Genomic DNA, 16,616 nt, shown 5'->3' with positions numbered 1-16,616 from the left:
CATCCTGTCAAGTGGCAGAATGTGGAGGACAAAATAATTGGATTCTAACCATGTTTGGATTGTGAAAGAAGAGTTTTCAGCACAAAGTATCTGGATGGGGCAAGCTATCTAAATGGGACCGAATATCTGGCTGAGTAAAAATGTAGTGGCGGCAACAGAACTGCAAAGACGATTTTTGCCAAAGTATCAAGCTGCATAGGACCAGCAGCTAACCACCCACCATGGGATATGGTGGAATAAATGGTATGGCCATGCAGGGCAGAAGCAGCTACAGAACCATTTCAAACCCAAGAGTTCCCACTGTCAAACAGACAGGGAAAGGGCAGTGAGATGTTTCAAAGACAGGTGTTATTCACTGATACTAAGGGGAAGTAGCAAGACAAATTTTTAAAAAACGTGGTTCATTTATAGGGAAATAAATTGTTTGCATTTTAACAGCATGGTTATTTTGGAGGATGCAAAATTAAATGATCAAAATCCACAGTCATTGAAATAATTCGAGGAATAAAATAGCATACATGTGGAGAGGAAATCTAGTCCAATGCTGGGATTAAAGATTTCAGTGAATGCCTTCTCCACAGAAGACAAGCTGATTGCACATCCTACACCACCAAAGTAATGAGTTTGTCAGAAACTTTAACTGTCTTCAGCTCTCTAACCTTATGTAATGTGCAAATATTTTAGGCTATCAAGATTTCCAGTCTAATCTCCTTCAAATTATTTAAATCCTTCCCTCTTTCAGTGGTAAAATGAAGTGGATTAATTGTTCCACTTCCTCAGACACTTGCTTTTAACATAAGAGTGCTTTCTTCTTATCATTTACATTTTCTCTTGCGTTTCATTCCTGTTCCTTCCCCATGCCTCCAATCAATTTCTTGGTGTCACTCTGCCTGGTTTTGTGGCTTTACCTAATCTAAGCCTTCTCTGTATGTGGCAAAAATCTGGAGCCTTTACATGCACAGATAATGCAAAAGTGATTCTATTATTAATTTAGGAAACATTTACACAGCAATGACTTCTGCTTTCTTTAGGCCCAAAGGAAGAAACATCTAATGATTTCTGGAAAATGGTGTGGGAACAGAAAGCAACGATCATTGTCATGGTAACTCGCTGTGAAGAAGGGAAGCGGGTAAGGCATATTCATCTCCAATTGATCATTTCTTGTTTTAACTTTGTGTCTGTAATAGTGACCTGCCTTGGAATAGATCCTCTCCGCTTATTTTCCCATGCTGCATGGACTTGTGTTTACCTCTTCAGTTGCTCTTAGGAGTCTCCCATTTTCAATTTGAAGTTTTCTACCATAATTGTTTTCTTTCTTCCTCTTGCTTTACATCACTTTAATTGTCCTTCAATTATCGTCTTCCTCTTCCGAAGTTCTCATGCCTTAGAATATAATCAGTCAGCTTTGTTCCTCTTATTGACCTTTGATAAGTAGCAAGTAACATTTGCAAGACACAAGTGCCAAGCAATAACCATTTCCAAGACAGAATCTTAACTATCTCCCTCTGACATTCAATGGCATTACCATCGCTGAATACCGCACCATCAACATTCTGGGAATTACCATTGATCAGACACTAAACTGGACCAGCCTGTTTCCATGTTGTTAACCTCTATGAATCTATATAAATCCTGTGCCTGGAAGAACAGGTCAGAGCCTGGCACTTTTGAAGCGAGTAGCTCACTTTCTGATCCCCCAAAGCCTGTCCACCATCTGGACGACACAAGTCGGGAGTGTGATGCAATACTCTCCACTTGTCTGACTGTGTGCAGCTCCAACAACACTCAAGAAGGCCACCATCATCCAGGACTAAACAGCCTGTTTGATTGGCACCCCTTCCACCACCTTTAAGATTCACTTCCTCCATGCATAGTGACAGCCATGTGTACCATCTACAGAATGCAGTGCAGCAACTCAACAAGACAAACAGTTCAGGAAGGTAGCTTTCCATCATCTTCTCAAAGGCAAATAGGGATATGCAACAAATGCTGGCTTTGGCATCAATGCCCACATCCCATGAAAGGATTAAAAACATTTCACTAATATTCTTTCTTCCTCCCATATCCTCAAAATGATTTTGTTGCTGTTGTGATTTCTCCCACTGACTCCATCTTCTTCCAGAGCCACATTTCACAACATTCTCCTATTTTGATGTCTGCTTTTCCTAAGATCCAAGTTTCAGCCTGCACAGCAAGACTTTGAAAATCCTAATGTTCTTTAGGGAAGGAAATCTGCCATCCTTACCTGGTCTGGCCTACGTGGGACTCCAGACCCACAGCAAAGTGATTGACACTTAACTGTCCTCTGAACTGGTCTAGCAAGCCACTCAATTCAAGGGGAAGTTGGGATGGGTAACAAATGCTGATCTTGTCAGCAAAGGGCACATTCCATGAAAAATATTAAAACATTGTGTCAAGAAAGGAGTGGACTGCTTATGCTAAACATCTGTAAAGAACCGTTTTGTTATTTGTGCAAAGTAGAATTTTATATCAAAAATCTGAATTCTCCCATTATGTCAATTAGTTCTGTGTAACAAGACATGGGCAAAATGTTATTGCCCATTGCAGGGGCCTGTTTGTAAAATGTAGGAACCATTCAAAATTTCATTGACTTTGGCAGGAGGAGAAGTAAAATTGCTTTCATGATGTTGAATATTCCTGTTCTTCACTTTTGTTTTCTACTATATTCAAATGCTTCTGAGCATTCCATGTTTCAAACAAGACAGTCAGCAAGTGACCCCACTTGCAGACACCTACCATTGCCAGCAATTACAAACTTATTATGTTCACCTGACTTGCGCCAGAGTTCCATGCCAGTTACCAATTCTTCCACCCTGGTTGACAATGGGCATGGTCTCCAATCTGCATTACCCCATGACAACAAGTCTGAGGTTAGGCAGCCTCTGTACCAACCTGTACCAATCAAATAAACAAACATGTTTATTTAGCATCATTTGGATTTCTTATTTCAAAAGTCAAAATTGACTCTTGTATGAATGGGCTTCTATGTGTTGGGGGGAGGGGGGGTGGTGGAATACTTTAGAATGCAGTTGTCATTAAAAAAAACATATTTTTTCAGCCCAAGTGTGCTCAGTATTGGCCTAATTTGGATGATGAGTCCAAGACCTTTGGTGACCTCACTGTAAGAATTAGCGAAGAGAAGTGGTGCCCAGACTATGTTATTCGGAAACTCTTCATTTCACACGTGAGTTTGAATAATTGGTTTCTACTCTGGTCACAATTGCTACTCGTTGCGACCGACTGAACAGATCACTCATTGACAATTTGCTGTCTTTCTTTAGAAGGAGAAAACTCCTGAACGAGAAGTAACACACATCCAGTTCATTAGGTGGCCAGACCATGGTGTTCCTGAAGATCCACACCTCCTTCTCAAACTGCGGCAGAGAGTCAATGCATTCAGAAACCTGTTCAGTGGCCCAATAGTTGTGCACTGCAGGTAATAAGAATTTCTTTTATTTAAGAATATTTCCATCGAAAGTTTTTCATTTTACTCAAAACACAGCAAATGTAGTTCAGCACAGAGTAATCATTATTCCACGTAAACATTAGGATTATATTCACTGGAGTTTGGAAGAGGAAGAGGGGCGGCACGGTGGTACAGTAGTTACCACTACTGCCTCACAGCACCAGGGACCCAGGTTCAATTCCTGCTTCGGGTCAGTGTCCCTGTGTTTACATGGGTTTCCTCTGGGTACTCCAATTTCCTTCCACAGGCCAAAAATGTGCAGGTTAGGTTGATTGGCCATGCTAAATTGACCCTGATGTCAGGGGATTAGCAGGCTAAACATGTGGGGTTACAGGAATAGGGCCTGGTTGGGTTTGTGGTCGGTGCAGACTTGATGGGCCGAATGGCCTCCTTCTGCACTGTAGGGATTCTATGGAATCTCATAGAAAATTGTAAAATTTTAACAGGGTTAGACAGGGTAGATTCAGAAAAAATGTTCTGGATGGTGGGGGAGTCCAGAACTAGGAGTCATAGCTCATAGATAATAAAGTAAACCTTTTAAAACTGAGGTGAGGAGAAATTTCTTCACCCAGAGGGTGGCGAATGTGTGGAATTCACTACCACAGAATGCAATTGAGGCCAAAACATTGTCCGATTTCAAGTAGAAATTAGATATAGCTCTTGGGGCTAAAGGGATCAGGATATTGAATTTAGTGATCAGCCATGATCGAAATGAATGGTGGAGCAGGTTTGCAGGGCTGGATGGCCTATTCCTGCTTCTAGTTTCTGTACAGAAAAAAAACAGCAAATATTCATACAGATAATTCAAATTTTGTAATCGTACGGAGAAAGAATGATACCAGATAAAATGGGAAACCTGAGGGTAACAAGATAAAGCCACGGGCACATAGCCCCATGGTGCACACCCTCTTCCACAGGGTGACTGGGACTGAACTACACAATATATGAGATCCCTTATAGGGTAATACGCAATCAATTGGGGCCTAACCCAACATCCCAGGACATCCAAGCAACAAAAGGATAACCCAGAAAAAGGGAAACCCGAGAATACTGCCATCAGTTCGGGATGTGGTGTGACAGTATCCTTGGGTTTCTCTTTATCTTATACAGGAACCAGCAAGTCAAGGATTCTTACACATCATCTAGGCTTGAACCATAACAAACCTCCCTCAACTCCAGCCATATCCAAGGCACCAATCAGGCTTCCTATCACTGGAAAACTTAAACTATTTTCCACCAAGGAAACCCTACTGAAAAGGAGAAGAAAAATTGTCACGGCACCTATCAACAGGGTTTCTCAGGGAGAGATGCAACCGTCCTCCTTCCAAGATAAGGGAAAACTTCTCGGATTAGCTGGAACAAATCAGAGCCTATATCCGCATCCAGTTACCCAGATTAAAAGAAAGGAAATCCCAAAGAAAGAGGAGCATCAGGATTATCCAATATATGCCAGACATGGTGGGCGATTCTTCCATTCTTGGACCAGGAGAATCTTGCGGGGGCTGATGTGCGGTATTTGCACATGTGTTCCCATCCCAATAGTGTACCCAGTGCCAGATTTCTGGCGGCATCAGCTCCATGTCGGAAATCAGCAGGAAGTCTCTGGGCTTGCTAGTATCTCCACCCATCCTCCCCATCAGAGTGGTTCACTTCAGTGGGGATTACATGAGCTCCCCACTAATGGGGAACTAGCAGCCCAACCCTGCTGGAGTGAAGGGGGGAACAATCGGGTTACCCAGAGGGTTAGGTGATGGTGGGGTGCCTGCTGGGCATTTCCACCTTGGCAGTGCCAGTTTATGTCCCTGGCACAGCACAAAGGGCAAAGTCCCAATGCCCTGGGGGAGCCTTGACACTGTCCATCGGGCCTGAGGCAGTGGGAAGAGGGTGGGACCTAGGTGGGCAGGCCTGGGGGGGAGATGGGGGGCAGGACCTGGTGGGGCAATTGATGGGGGTGGGGAGTCCCTGCCTCTGTGCAGGCAGGATCAATGGGGGAAAGAGGGAGGCCATCGATTGGAATGGCGATTGTGAAAGTGGGGGGGGGGATTATCTTGCTGGGGGGTTTGGGACTATGGGGGAATGGGAATGGGGGGTGGTGGTGGGATTGGAGTTCCTGTTTAACCTGTGTGGTGAACTGATAGTTGTATTATTTTACAGTGCTGGGGTGGGTCGCACAGGAAGCTACATTGGAATTGATGCCATGATGCAGGGCTTGGAAGCTGAAGGGCGAGTGGATATCTACGGTTATGTAGTTCAACTCCGTCGGCAACGCTGTCTCATGGTGCAGGTTGAGGTAGGATTATCTCCCTAACAAAACCTTTCCTCTACACAAGTGGATTATGGTGCCAGTAACTTCACTGCCCAAATGTAGAGGGAGGGAGGGAAGTTGAGGGTAGATCGTTCTAGTCAAGCTTGGTGCTGTCCTTTTCTACACTGAGGTGTCCAACAGAAGTCGCTTTATTTAAAAAGCTGATAGCCTTTTAAGGTGCCAAATTAGGGAGTTGGTGATATTAGTCATTGCAGTCTGCTGGTGATGGTCTAGACTCAAGCAATAGGGAGCCTGATTTCTAGCAATCAGGTACCTGCCTGATGCTTCAAGAAAATATCCATCTATCATTGAAGGCAATATAGTAGTGGTATGTTTGCTTCTGTAACGATCAAAGGAAAGATCTGACTTTCACAACAAAGCTTCCGGTTTATGAATATCTAAACTTCTTTTGAAACCAGTAAAGTATTTTCTGTTCCCATACCAGGCATCCTTGAGACCCCTGTAGGAACATTGATTGTGGTGGTCTTTTTCTATGAACCTGTACCCTCTGTGTTGTAATGAGCCATGTTCATTTACGTAGAGTCATCATAGGAGAGAAACTTTGAATTACCTCAGTCTAGACTGGAGTTCAGCCCCGCTCCCAAGGTCAATCCAGTGTATCACCCTTGATCCAGTTACATTTTTGTTTGCTGGCTTTCTGTTTGAGCAATGCTACAAAAAGAGACATGCTGTCAAAGTGTTTTATTTTGCACTCATCAGGGCAGAATCATAAGAATACCAAATTTCAGAGGGAACACCAGCTTATACTGCATAATGAAAGGCTGCTCATTGATATCATAGAGTAGAATTCTTTCAGTGCAGAGGAAGGCCATTTGGCCCATCAAGTCTACACTGACTCTCTAACAGAGGGTCCCACCCAGGCCCTTTCCCATAATCCCACATATTTACCCCACTAGTCCCCTTACCTACACGTCTTAGGACACTAAGGGGCAAATTAACATGACCAATCTACCTAACTTGTACATATTTGGATGTGGGAGAAAAACTGGAGCACTTGGAGGAGAAATTCCACAAATTGCACACACAGTCATCTGAGGCTGGAATTGAACCCTGGTCCCAGGCACTGTGAGGCAGCAATGCTAACCACTATACATTTTGCCTAGACATTTTTTTTTGTTTACAGAAGACAGTATGAATATATGTAGTCTCTAGCAAGCATAAGTGAGCTGTATTGTGAGCCAACTGATAATCTTGAATCGGTTAGTATAATTCTTAACACACCTAGGATCATTAAGTAAGTGCTGCCCAATTGCAGAATTGGATCTAATGTTGGGCCCTGAGTTTTGTAAACACAGGCTGCTTTAGTACAGTTCATGCTGTTGTGAAGGGCAATGATTGGATGTGCTGCTTGGTATGACCCCCCAGTTGGGACATACGGCCTACATACTTAGCAGGCGTATGTACATACATTCATTCACACATACATGATGTAACCATCTGACCAATCAGAGCCCACTTGCCTATCAATTCGCAACCTTTCTCATGCAGTATGATTTGTTATTCCCTTTGAAATTTGATATTCTTGTGATTCTGGCCTGATGGGTGCAAGATGAAAAGCTTCAACAACATGTCTCTTTTTGCAGCAGTACTCGAATTCAGAACGACCAACCATTTCATTCTTTCATCACCATGCACGACTACAAAAAATGGGTGATTAACAGAGAAACATAGAAGATAGTTTCTTTGTTAGTTAGCAATATATGCGTCCATCATTTCTGTTGAAATGCTAATACAGAATGAAAGTGGAAGTAGAACTCCAGGTCACTTCCCTTTCATGCCCTCTGTCATTTGGAAAGCCAGCTTCCATCATATTCTCTGCCTAATGACATACCAATGCTTGACAACCCTCCATCTGGTGGGGTTTGGCTTTTAAGAACATAAGAATATAAGAACATAAGAAATAGGAGCAGCAGTAGGCCATCTAGCCCCTCGAGCCTGCCCCACCATTCAATAAGATCATGGCTGATCTGAAGCGGATCAATTCCATTTACCCGCCTGCTCCCCATAACCCTTAACTCCCTTATCGATCAGAAATCTATCTACCCGTGACTTAAACATATTCAACGAGGTAGCCTCCACTGCTTCAATGGGCAGAGAATTCCAGAGATTCACCACCCTCTGAGAGAAGTTCCTCCTCAACTCTGTTCTAAACTGCGCCCCCCCCCTTATTTTGAGACTGTGCCCTCTAGTTCTGGTTTCCTTTCTAAGTGGAAAGAATCTCTCTACCTCTACCCTATTTAGCCCCTTCATTATCTTATACATCTAAATAATTTTTCAATGTGTGAGCCTGCCTGTGGAATCTCTGATGGGTTTATCAAACCACCCTGTTCTTTGAAATGTCAAAACCTGATTTCAAATGTTGATTTTGACTATGTCAGCCGATTACTTTCATCTTTAGGTTTTTGGTGAGCTTCACTGACATATCAGTGCCTTAACAAATGTATGTTTTATTATAGGCGCAGTACATTTTGATCCACCAGGCTTTGCTGGAGTACTACCTCTATGGTGAAACTGAGGTCAGCCTGTCTGAACTGCCCAAGCACCTCATTAGCCTTAAAAAGAACGACCCACCAACTGAGCCATCCCTGCTGGAAGCAGAGTTCCAGGTCAGTACGTTCATCTAGAAAAACTCACCTTGACAGTCAGCATAAATGACACAAACCAAATGATAGCAAAAATAGGGTAAAACAGCTACTGATTTATTGCTTAATTAGCTGAACTTCAGGCCAACTCTGTCAAATATTGGAAGACCCAAAGTGATAAACAATGGGGTGGAAAGTTAGTGGGGGTACACGGGATGTTATAGTCAGATCAGAGCAGCTATGATCATATTGAATGGCAGACCAGATTCGAAGGGCTGAATGGCCTTTAAGTTCATATTGCCACCGATAACGAAGGCCAAGTGTCTTGTGGCTTAAAAGATTACAGATAACTTCTTGAAACACAAAATATTGAGGATGTTGGAAATCCAAAATAAAAATGGAAAATACTGCAAACACTCTGCGAGTCAGAGGAATATGGAGACAGGAACTGGATTAACATTTCAGGATCTTCATTCATTTAGAATCTTTTATGTGATGAAAGGTTCTTGACCTGAAATGTTAACTCTAATTCTCTCTCCACAGATGCTGCGTGACCCGCCCAGTTTTTTCACCATTTTTTGTTTTTGATTACCAAATCTGTCACCCAAGCTGCTGTTTCATGGCTCCTGAACCATTTCAAAACGAATTGTATTCTAGTTCAGTGCTTCTGCGCAGATTAAAGTGGGTGCTTTGTCATAAGGAAAGCAAAGTCAGCTGGAGTATGTAGGAATTAAGTGAAAGCCAGAGTAAAGGGATGATAGATTTTGCTGTAGCTTTACACAGGTTTGTAGTGTTTTGGGTGAGATATAAATAAGAATTATAGTGAGTAATCAGTGGTAGCAGTGTGGCTTCAGTAAGCAGTAGAGATTAATGGGTAAAATTGTTGATGTGCATTTGCACCAAGAATAGGAGATTTATCAACACTTAGCAAGTTCCAGAGAATGCAGGTTTAATGTATTTGTTCGAACATCGATCTGTGTTGGTTTGACACTGATCATTTCTTTATAACTTTGTCTATTATGTAATAACTTGTATTGCAGTGTATATATTACTATTAATCTAAGTTTCACAAGCAGTGAAATGTAGACTTCTTTCAAATGACAAATTGGTTTGATCAATGTTTATAAAAAATAAGAATTTGCGTTCTTACAGCCTATTTCACATCCTTGGGATGTTAAAAATCCTTCACAGTCAACGCGTTACGTTTGAAGGGTAGTTATCGTTATTATGTCATCAAATGTGCAACTAAATTGTGCATTGCAAGGTCCCACAAGCAGCAAATCTCCAGTGTGTTTTTCGAAGGAGGAATGCTGGACAGAACACAAAGAAGATTTTTTCATATTTACTTTGAGTCACGTCACAGGACTTTTTTTTGTGTTTAACATCTGAAAGTGGATCATTTCCATGGTATATTGAATTCATATGTGGGCCTAGACCATTGTCAAAGTCTCTGGACAGGGGCTTGAATCAACCACCTTATGGCTCAGACCATGTTTTTTGGTCCAAAGTGGATGATGGTACACTTACTTACATTTCTGATACAATTTTGCCCACTAACTTAATTTACACACTTTCCATTAATTAAAATTATATGTCCATTACACAAATTAATTAAACAAGTAGGTGGCTTCTTGAGTTGTTTTGTTCTGTAAACTACTGTAAAACAAGCAATGCACTGATATGTACAATGAGTGATGCTGACGGCTAACTTATAAGGATAGGGGTTATTTGAACAACGGGCCCTGCTGTGCTGGTAACAGGACTACTACGATCATCTCTCCAAGTTTGAATTTAGTCTCACTCCCTTATCATTTAACTCCTACTCCTAATCTAGAAGAAAGGGGAATAAAGGTAGTTTCAGAAGGTGAGAAATGGGAAGGAACAATGCTAGGACCACTCTGGTTACAATTTGCATTAACATTATGGATTTTGCATTAAATAATACAATTTTTAAATTGGCGAATGACACCAAATGGATGAGTGGGGGTTGTGAAAGACTGAGGAGGACTGCAACAGATATGGGGGGCCATGAATAAACTTGCAGAATGGGCAAATAATTGGCAAATGAATTTTAACCTAGATTAATGTGAGGTAGTACATTTTGGTATGAAGAATAGTGAGATTGCTACATGATAAGTACAAGTCCAAGTGGGGTAGAGAATCAAAGGTGTCTTCAGGATAAATACACCAGTCAGCAAAAGTTGTGTCACAGGCTAACAAAGACATTAAACAAAAGCAAACCAAGCATTTGGATTTGTTTCTAACAAATCCTGACCACAGTAAGTAAGAAGTTTAGTTCCAAGCTATGACTCACAGGGCAGGACATTACCATTATCTGCCTGTCGCCTGCTCCGATTCCATGGCAGGCAGGGCAGTAGAATTCTGGCGGCAAAGTGCAAAATATTTTGAAGGAAAAATGTTAAAAGTTTGTTCTTCTTTATTCTTCAGGAATGTGTGAATAGCTTTGCATAATTTTTATTCCATATTTGAAAATTGCAGAGGATTCCGCCTTATACTGATTGGAGATCACAGAGCCATGGAAGACGGGCAGAAAATCAAAATAAAAATCAATCTCTTACAGTGATCCCATGTGAGTATGAAGTCTGTCTCTCTTGATGTCTCTTCAAGTCATTCTGATTTTCATAATGATATGACTCTATAGAATTGATTGCATGCATAATGTCAGAAGAAGACATTATTTATTTTGGTACCAATCCTGACATTGTATTTATATATGATTTATAAATTTGTTATTTTAAAGATGATTACAACAGAGTAACTATCAAGTTGGAAGACGACAGAAGCAAAGACAGTGAGAGTCACAGTGACTCTGATTTGTCCTCTGATGAGAGCGAAGATGAAGACTCCCTGAAATATATCAACGCCTCCCACATAGATGTATGTATTGGCACATGAAATGAATTCTCTCTTAGAGCACCTCCTAAAGGCTTTGTAATTGGGATGGGTGGACAGTCTCAAGGGGAATAGAAGAATTAGGTGGCAGAAACCAAAAGCACAATGTAAAAAATGCCTTTGTACACAATGAGGAGGGGTGGGGTTGAGGTTGGAGACAGAGTTAGCAAGGCACACTGAATTGGAAGAATCCCAGGGCACAGTTACTGCCATTTACCCCAATGGCAAAGAGCCAGAAATGGCAAAGAAATAATCTTCCACAGCCTTAGGAATGGAGAATATGCCTGGAGCTGGTTTCTCAGATTGGGAGGGTAAAAACTCCAAGGAGATTTGAGGATGCCATTGGAAGAATGGTGGGAGCAGATTTGGTAATCATTTGAAATAAAAATTGGATAAATACTTGAAGGTGGACCATTCTGTACAGCTGTGTGGAACTCCTTTTAAAAGACTATAAGATATAGGAGCAGAATTAGGCCATTCAGGCCATCAAATCTGCTGTGCCATTCGATCATGACTGATATGTTTCTCAACCCTATTTTCCCACCTTTTCCCTGCAACTTTTGATCCCCTTACCAATCAAGAAACTATATCTGCATTAAATATACTCAAAAACTCGGCCTCCATAGCCTTCTGTGGCAATGAATTCTATAGATCCACTACCCTCTGGCTGAAGAAATTCCTCCTCATCTCGTTTCTGAGGGGTCATCCTTGTATTCTGAGGCTGTGCCCTGGGGTCCTGGTCTTCCTATTAATGGAAACATCTTCCTCACATCCATTCTGTCCAGGCATTTCAGTGTTCTGTAAGTTTCAATGAGATCCCTCCTCATCCTTCTAAACTCCATTGAGTACAGACTCAGATCTCTGTGCTATATTAAGCTATGACTGAATGATTAATATTTATCATAAATACCTTCATTCATAACTCATTCTTTTGTTCTGATTCATCACAATTGGTGTTGTTGGCATTAATCTCCATTTCAGAAACATGCTCCAAAATCTTCAGATCGTTACTCCTTTGTTCAGACTGGTGAATGAAAGCCAGCCTTTCCCAGCTCCTGCTCCAGGGAATTGATTGCTCTTGGACTTGCTGGTCAGGAATTTTCACAATGGCTTCCTAAGACCAGAAATACCCAGATACAATGTGTAGCAGCAGTCAACTGCCTTGAACAAGAGCACAGTATAGAAATCAGGTTGATATGGGTGGGGATGTATTGAAGGGAAGAGCGAGTTAGCAGCAGTGAATAGGTCAGAGAGAATAGTGCCTATTTGGATGGGCAATTGTCATTAGAAAGGCAATGTTTTAGAGTGGGAAGAGCATGGACATAATTGGAGAGTAGAAAAGACAGCATAAACCAAGTAAGGGGAACAATGCCAACATATGTCGGGAAGGAGGGGTGAAGATTGCCAACTGGAAATGAGGAAAGAGAGGGAAGACAATGCCCACATGTCCTGGGAATGGAAAGAGCAAGAGATGTGATTTGAAAATTGAGAAGTGAGGCGAGCTAGAGTGATCTGTGGAGTGAGGAGGAAGGAGTGTCAGTCCATGGTAGTTTGGAAGCATATGGAGAAAGCTAGCTTGAACCAAAGAAAAAAATTCCCACTGCCAGTTGGAGAAAATAAGGGGCAAGAGAAATTCCTTTACGAATGAAAGAAATGGGAGTGAGGTAAGGAAGTTCTGTACCTCTATGACAATCACAGAGACAATCTAATTATCATTCAATGACAACTTTAGCCACTATCGTCCATTGTACATTTATAACCTGAAGCTTAAAAAGTGACAAACCGATGGTCTCAATTCAATATGTATCATCCGCCTTGCCATAATTCTCAGGGACCACAGCTATCCAAGGAGCCATCAGGGAGTGCATCCCCACTGACTCCAGTGACCAGAAGAGGTACTGCAGGCTAACTGCCTGGGCTAAGTGCCAGGAACCAGCGCAAGATCAACCTTCATTCAATTTTGGGTTTTCCCCATAATCTATCATCTGCCCACCAACCTCAGATTGAGGCTAGGCAAATAAAAGCCCTTGACCTATTAAGGACCTTGACTGGGGAAGGGTCTGTAACCCTGCCTGCCCCCAGCATAATATCACGACACGGTAAGGGCGGGCAGGATCCTGGAGGGAATCTGTCCATTTTTGAGCTCCTCCATTTTTCCATAAACAACCAGGGGTTGTGGGGGGGGGGGGGGGGGGGAGAGGGAGGGGGGGAGGGGGTGGTGAAATGCAGGGAGCATAACTATCTGGCTCCTGTATTTAAATGTGTTCGTGAAGTGTCAACTTTTTTGAGTCCGTGCATAGATTTCCATATCTATTGGCAGACCGTTGCCTGTCACTTGGGATGACTTGGCATGTATTGGTGAAAATTGAAACCGTGCCACTATTTGTGTGAGGAGCAGTCAAGTACAACTTCAGTTGAATCTGCAAGAAATTTGTTCACGAAGAAAATATGAAATTTGGATAATCTCAGAAACAAAGCAAGGATTGAAGACATTGATTGAGGGACAGTGGGAAAAATTCTGATCATTATAAATCCGAAGAATAAACAAACCTCAAGATGGAAACCAAGAAAGATGTGTGGAGAATTCTCTTGCACTTTGGATTACAGAGCGCATTAAAAAAAACCTTTATGAAACTCCCAAGTCAGCCACCTTCTGCATTCTGTCTTTCAGGGTTATTGGCATTCTGAAACACTGATTGCCACTCAGAATCCGCTGCCTGAAACCATTGCTGACTTTTGGATGATGGTGTATCAAAGAAGAGTAAGAGTCATCACAGTGCTGGACAAATTAAAAGATGACAAGGTAGGAACCAGTGCTCTTTCTCATAATATCAGGAACATAATTCTGCTGATGACCCTCATCGAGATAACCAGTTATACAGTGCAAAGTGTTCCGTGTTCCAGATAATACATTATATAATTAAATAATCCCGCCAAATATGAGAGATGGTAGAAACATAACTAAATTGTCAGGATACGTCTAGAAATTTGGTCTTTAATTAACACTTTGAATAGTTTTCAAACCTTATATTGACAGCTTCTTGAAATCCTACAATAGCCCAAGTTTTTTTGATTTGATTTATTATTGTCACATGTATTAACATACAGTGAAAAGTGTTGTTTCTTGCGCAGTATGCCAACAAAGCATACTATTCATAGAGAGGGAAACAGAATGCAGAACGTAGTGTTACCGTCAAAGCTAGGGTGTAGAGAAAGATCAGCTTAGTGCAAGTAAGTCCATTCAGAAGTCTGACAGCAGGGAGGAAGCTGTTCTTGAGTCGGTTGGTATGTGACCTCAGACTTTTGTGTCTTTATCCCGATGGAAGAAGGTGGAAGAGAGAATGTCCAGGGTGCGTGGGGTCCTTAATTATGATGGCTGCTTTGCCAAGGCAGCGGGAAGTGTAAAAGAGTCAATGGATGGGAGGCTGGTTTGTGTGGTGGACTGGGCTGCATTCATGACTTTTTATAGTTTGAGGAACATGCACTATTCCAGGATGGGAAAAATTGACCATTCCAATATTTCTCACCACTTTGTGCGTGGCCGGTGTCGTGTCATTTTACATTCAGAGAAAATGAATCTTCCTGACCCTTTTTGACTGCAGCTTTGAAAGTCTGCAAATTTAAGCATTCATGTTTCTAACTTAGTGGTGATGATTAGCAAACCAGCGGGTAGGATTTTTCTTCCATTGATGCCAACAGAAGGAGAAGTGTAGGTAGTGTGCCTGCAGGTGTGTCTTTGCAGGAGGCTGCTTGGTGCCCATGACCTTTGAAAGCTCATTCTGTATCAAACTGAGTGAACCATAGGTGCCCCAGGGGCTGCTTGTTTCAGTAATGAACCACCACTGTGTGGAGCGTCAATAGCACCCACTAGGCTATTGATAAAATAACCGGAATAAAATAACCGGAATGCTTGGCATTAGTGCACAGGCTCCTTGGAAACAAGTGGCTGCTCTCACCCTCCCCTTTGCATCTTAAGATCACTTTAAAAATTGGCAGGCCCAAATCTTCAGATGTTCTCCTACTCAGCGTAGGTATGATGGTGATCCCTGCATTGGATCAACCGGTTCATCTGTTCCCATTGTACATGCAGTAAAAAGTCTGACAACACCAGGTTTTAGTCCAACCGATTTATTTGATAATACAAGCTTTCGAGGGGACTGCCTCTCCATTCACCTGACGAAGAGGCAGTCCCCTCGAAAGCTTGTGAGTATTATCAAATAAATCGATTGGACTAAAACTTGGTGTTGTCAGACTTTTTACTGTGTTTGCGCCAGTCCAACGCCGGCATTCCCACATCATGCCCATTGTACACGCCCAGGCATGAAATATACAGCACCTCTAATTCGGCTCAGAGTACGAAACCCCATAAATTCCTTATGTTGGTTGCTATCTAAACATCGATTGGAGGATTCATCCCCAAAAGACTCAACTGGGAACCTTAGTGCTTGGTTGGGATTCAACATAACTGTGCCTGCACCTAGTTTCCAGCCATTCCCGTGGTAAGATTTGTTTAGCTATTTCCAAAATGGCCACAGATATTCTGTGATATATCTTTTAGTGGTTTGATGTGACAAAAAAAAATTTTGCTAAATAGAAACACGTATTTCCTGCAGTAAACCTACAGTGCACTGAGAAATAACCATGCTATTTGAAATAATGCAGAGATATTGTCCAATGACACAGGCTGTGTACAGGCTGTGCCCAGCCGCCGGAGGGGTCTATACTGTAATATAATTTTCTTCCATTGCCATCAAATCTTTCAGTGTTTTAAAGATTTAATCTTAATGTACTTTGTTTTTAGGATTCTGTACAATATTGGGAAGATGGAACAAAATCTTATGATGGTATTGAAGTTACATTATATGATTGCATTAACAAACCAACGTTTATTTTCCGTGTCTTTGAAATAAGACATACAAAGGTAACTTTTTTGTAATGGTGTTTTGAGTTTACATAGAAACATAAAAACATAGAAGATAGGAGCAGGAGGAGGCCATTTGGCCCTTCAACCCTGTCTGCCATTCATTATGATCATGACTGATCGTCCAACTCAGTAGACTAATCCTGTTTTTTCCCTATAACCTTTGATCCCATTTGGCCCAAGTGCTGTATCTAGCAGCCTCTTGAATATATTCAACGTTTTGGCATCAACTGCTTCCTGTGGTAATGAATTACACAGGCTCATCATTCTTTGAGTAAAGAAATGTCCCCTCACCCCTGTCTGAAATGGTCTACCCTGAATCTCAGACTGTGATCCCTGGTTCTGGACACCCCCACCATCAGGAACATCTTCCCTGTGTCTACCCTG

At 41.9% G+C, this 16,616-nt stretch overlaps 1 protein-coding gene across 1 annotated transcript in view; it reads left to right on the top strand.

Annotated features, from left to right (window-relative positions):
* Positions 1-16,616, top strand: part of ptprc (protein tyrosine phosphatase receptor type C) — an 86,466-nt gene that overhangs the window by 59,253 nt on the left and 10,597 nt on the right. The window contains exons 22-30 of the mRNA XM_080196762.1: positions 1,032-1,129; positions 3,080-3,205; positions 3,303-3,457; positions 5,642-5,777; positions 8,270-8,419; positions 10,895-10,985; positions 11,157-11,293; positions 13,980-14,111; positions 16,110-16,229. Coding sequence (XP_080052888.1) covers positions 1,032-1,129; positions 3,080-3,205; positions 3,303-3,457; positions 5,642-5,777; positions 8,270-8,419; positions 10,895-10,985; positions 11,157-11,293; positions 13,980-14,111; positions 16,110-16,229 — 1,145 coding nt within the window. The remainder of the gene's footprint in view (positions 1-1,031; positions 1,130-3,079; positions 3,206-3,302; positions 3,458-5,641; positions 5,778-8,269; positions 8,420-10,894; positions 10,986-11,156; positions 11,294-13,979; positions 14,112-16,109; positions 16,230-16,616) is intronic.

Source organism: Carcharhinus amblyrhynchos, chromosome 9 (genome assembly GCF_965287045.1).
Source record: "Carcharhinus amblyrhynchos chromosome 9, sCarAmb.v2.hapA, whole genome shotgun sequence".
Classification (NCBI taxonomy): Eukaryota; Metazoa; Chordata; class Chondrichthyes; order Carcharhiniformes; family Carcharhinidae; genus Carcharhinus; species Carcharhinus amblyrhynchos.
This window is presented reverse-complemented; position numbering and strand designations above follow the sequence as displayed.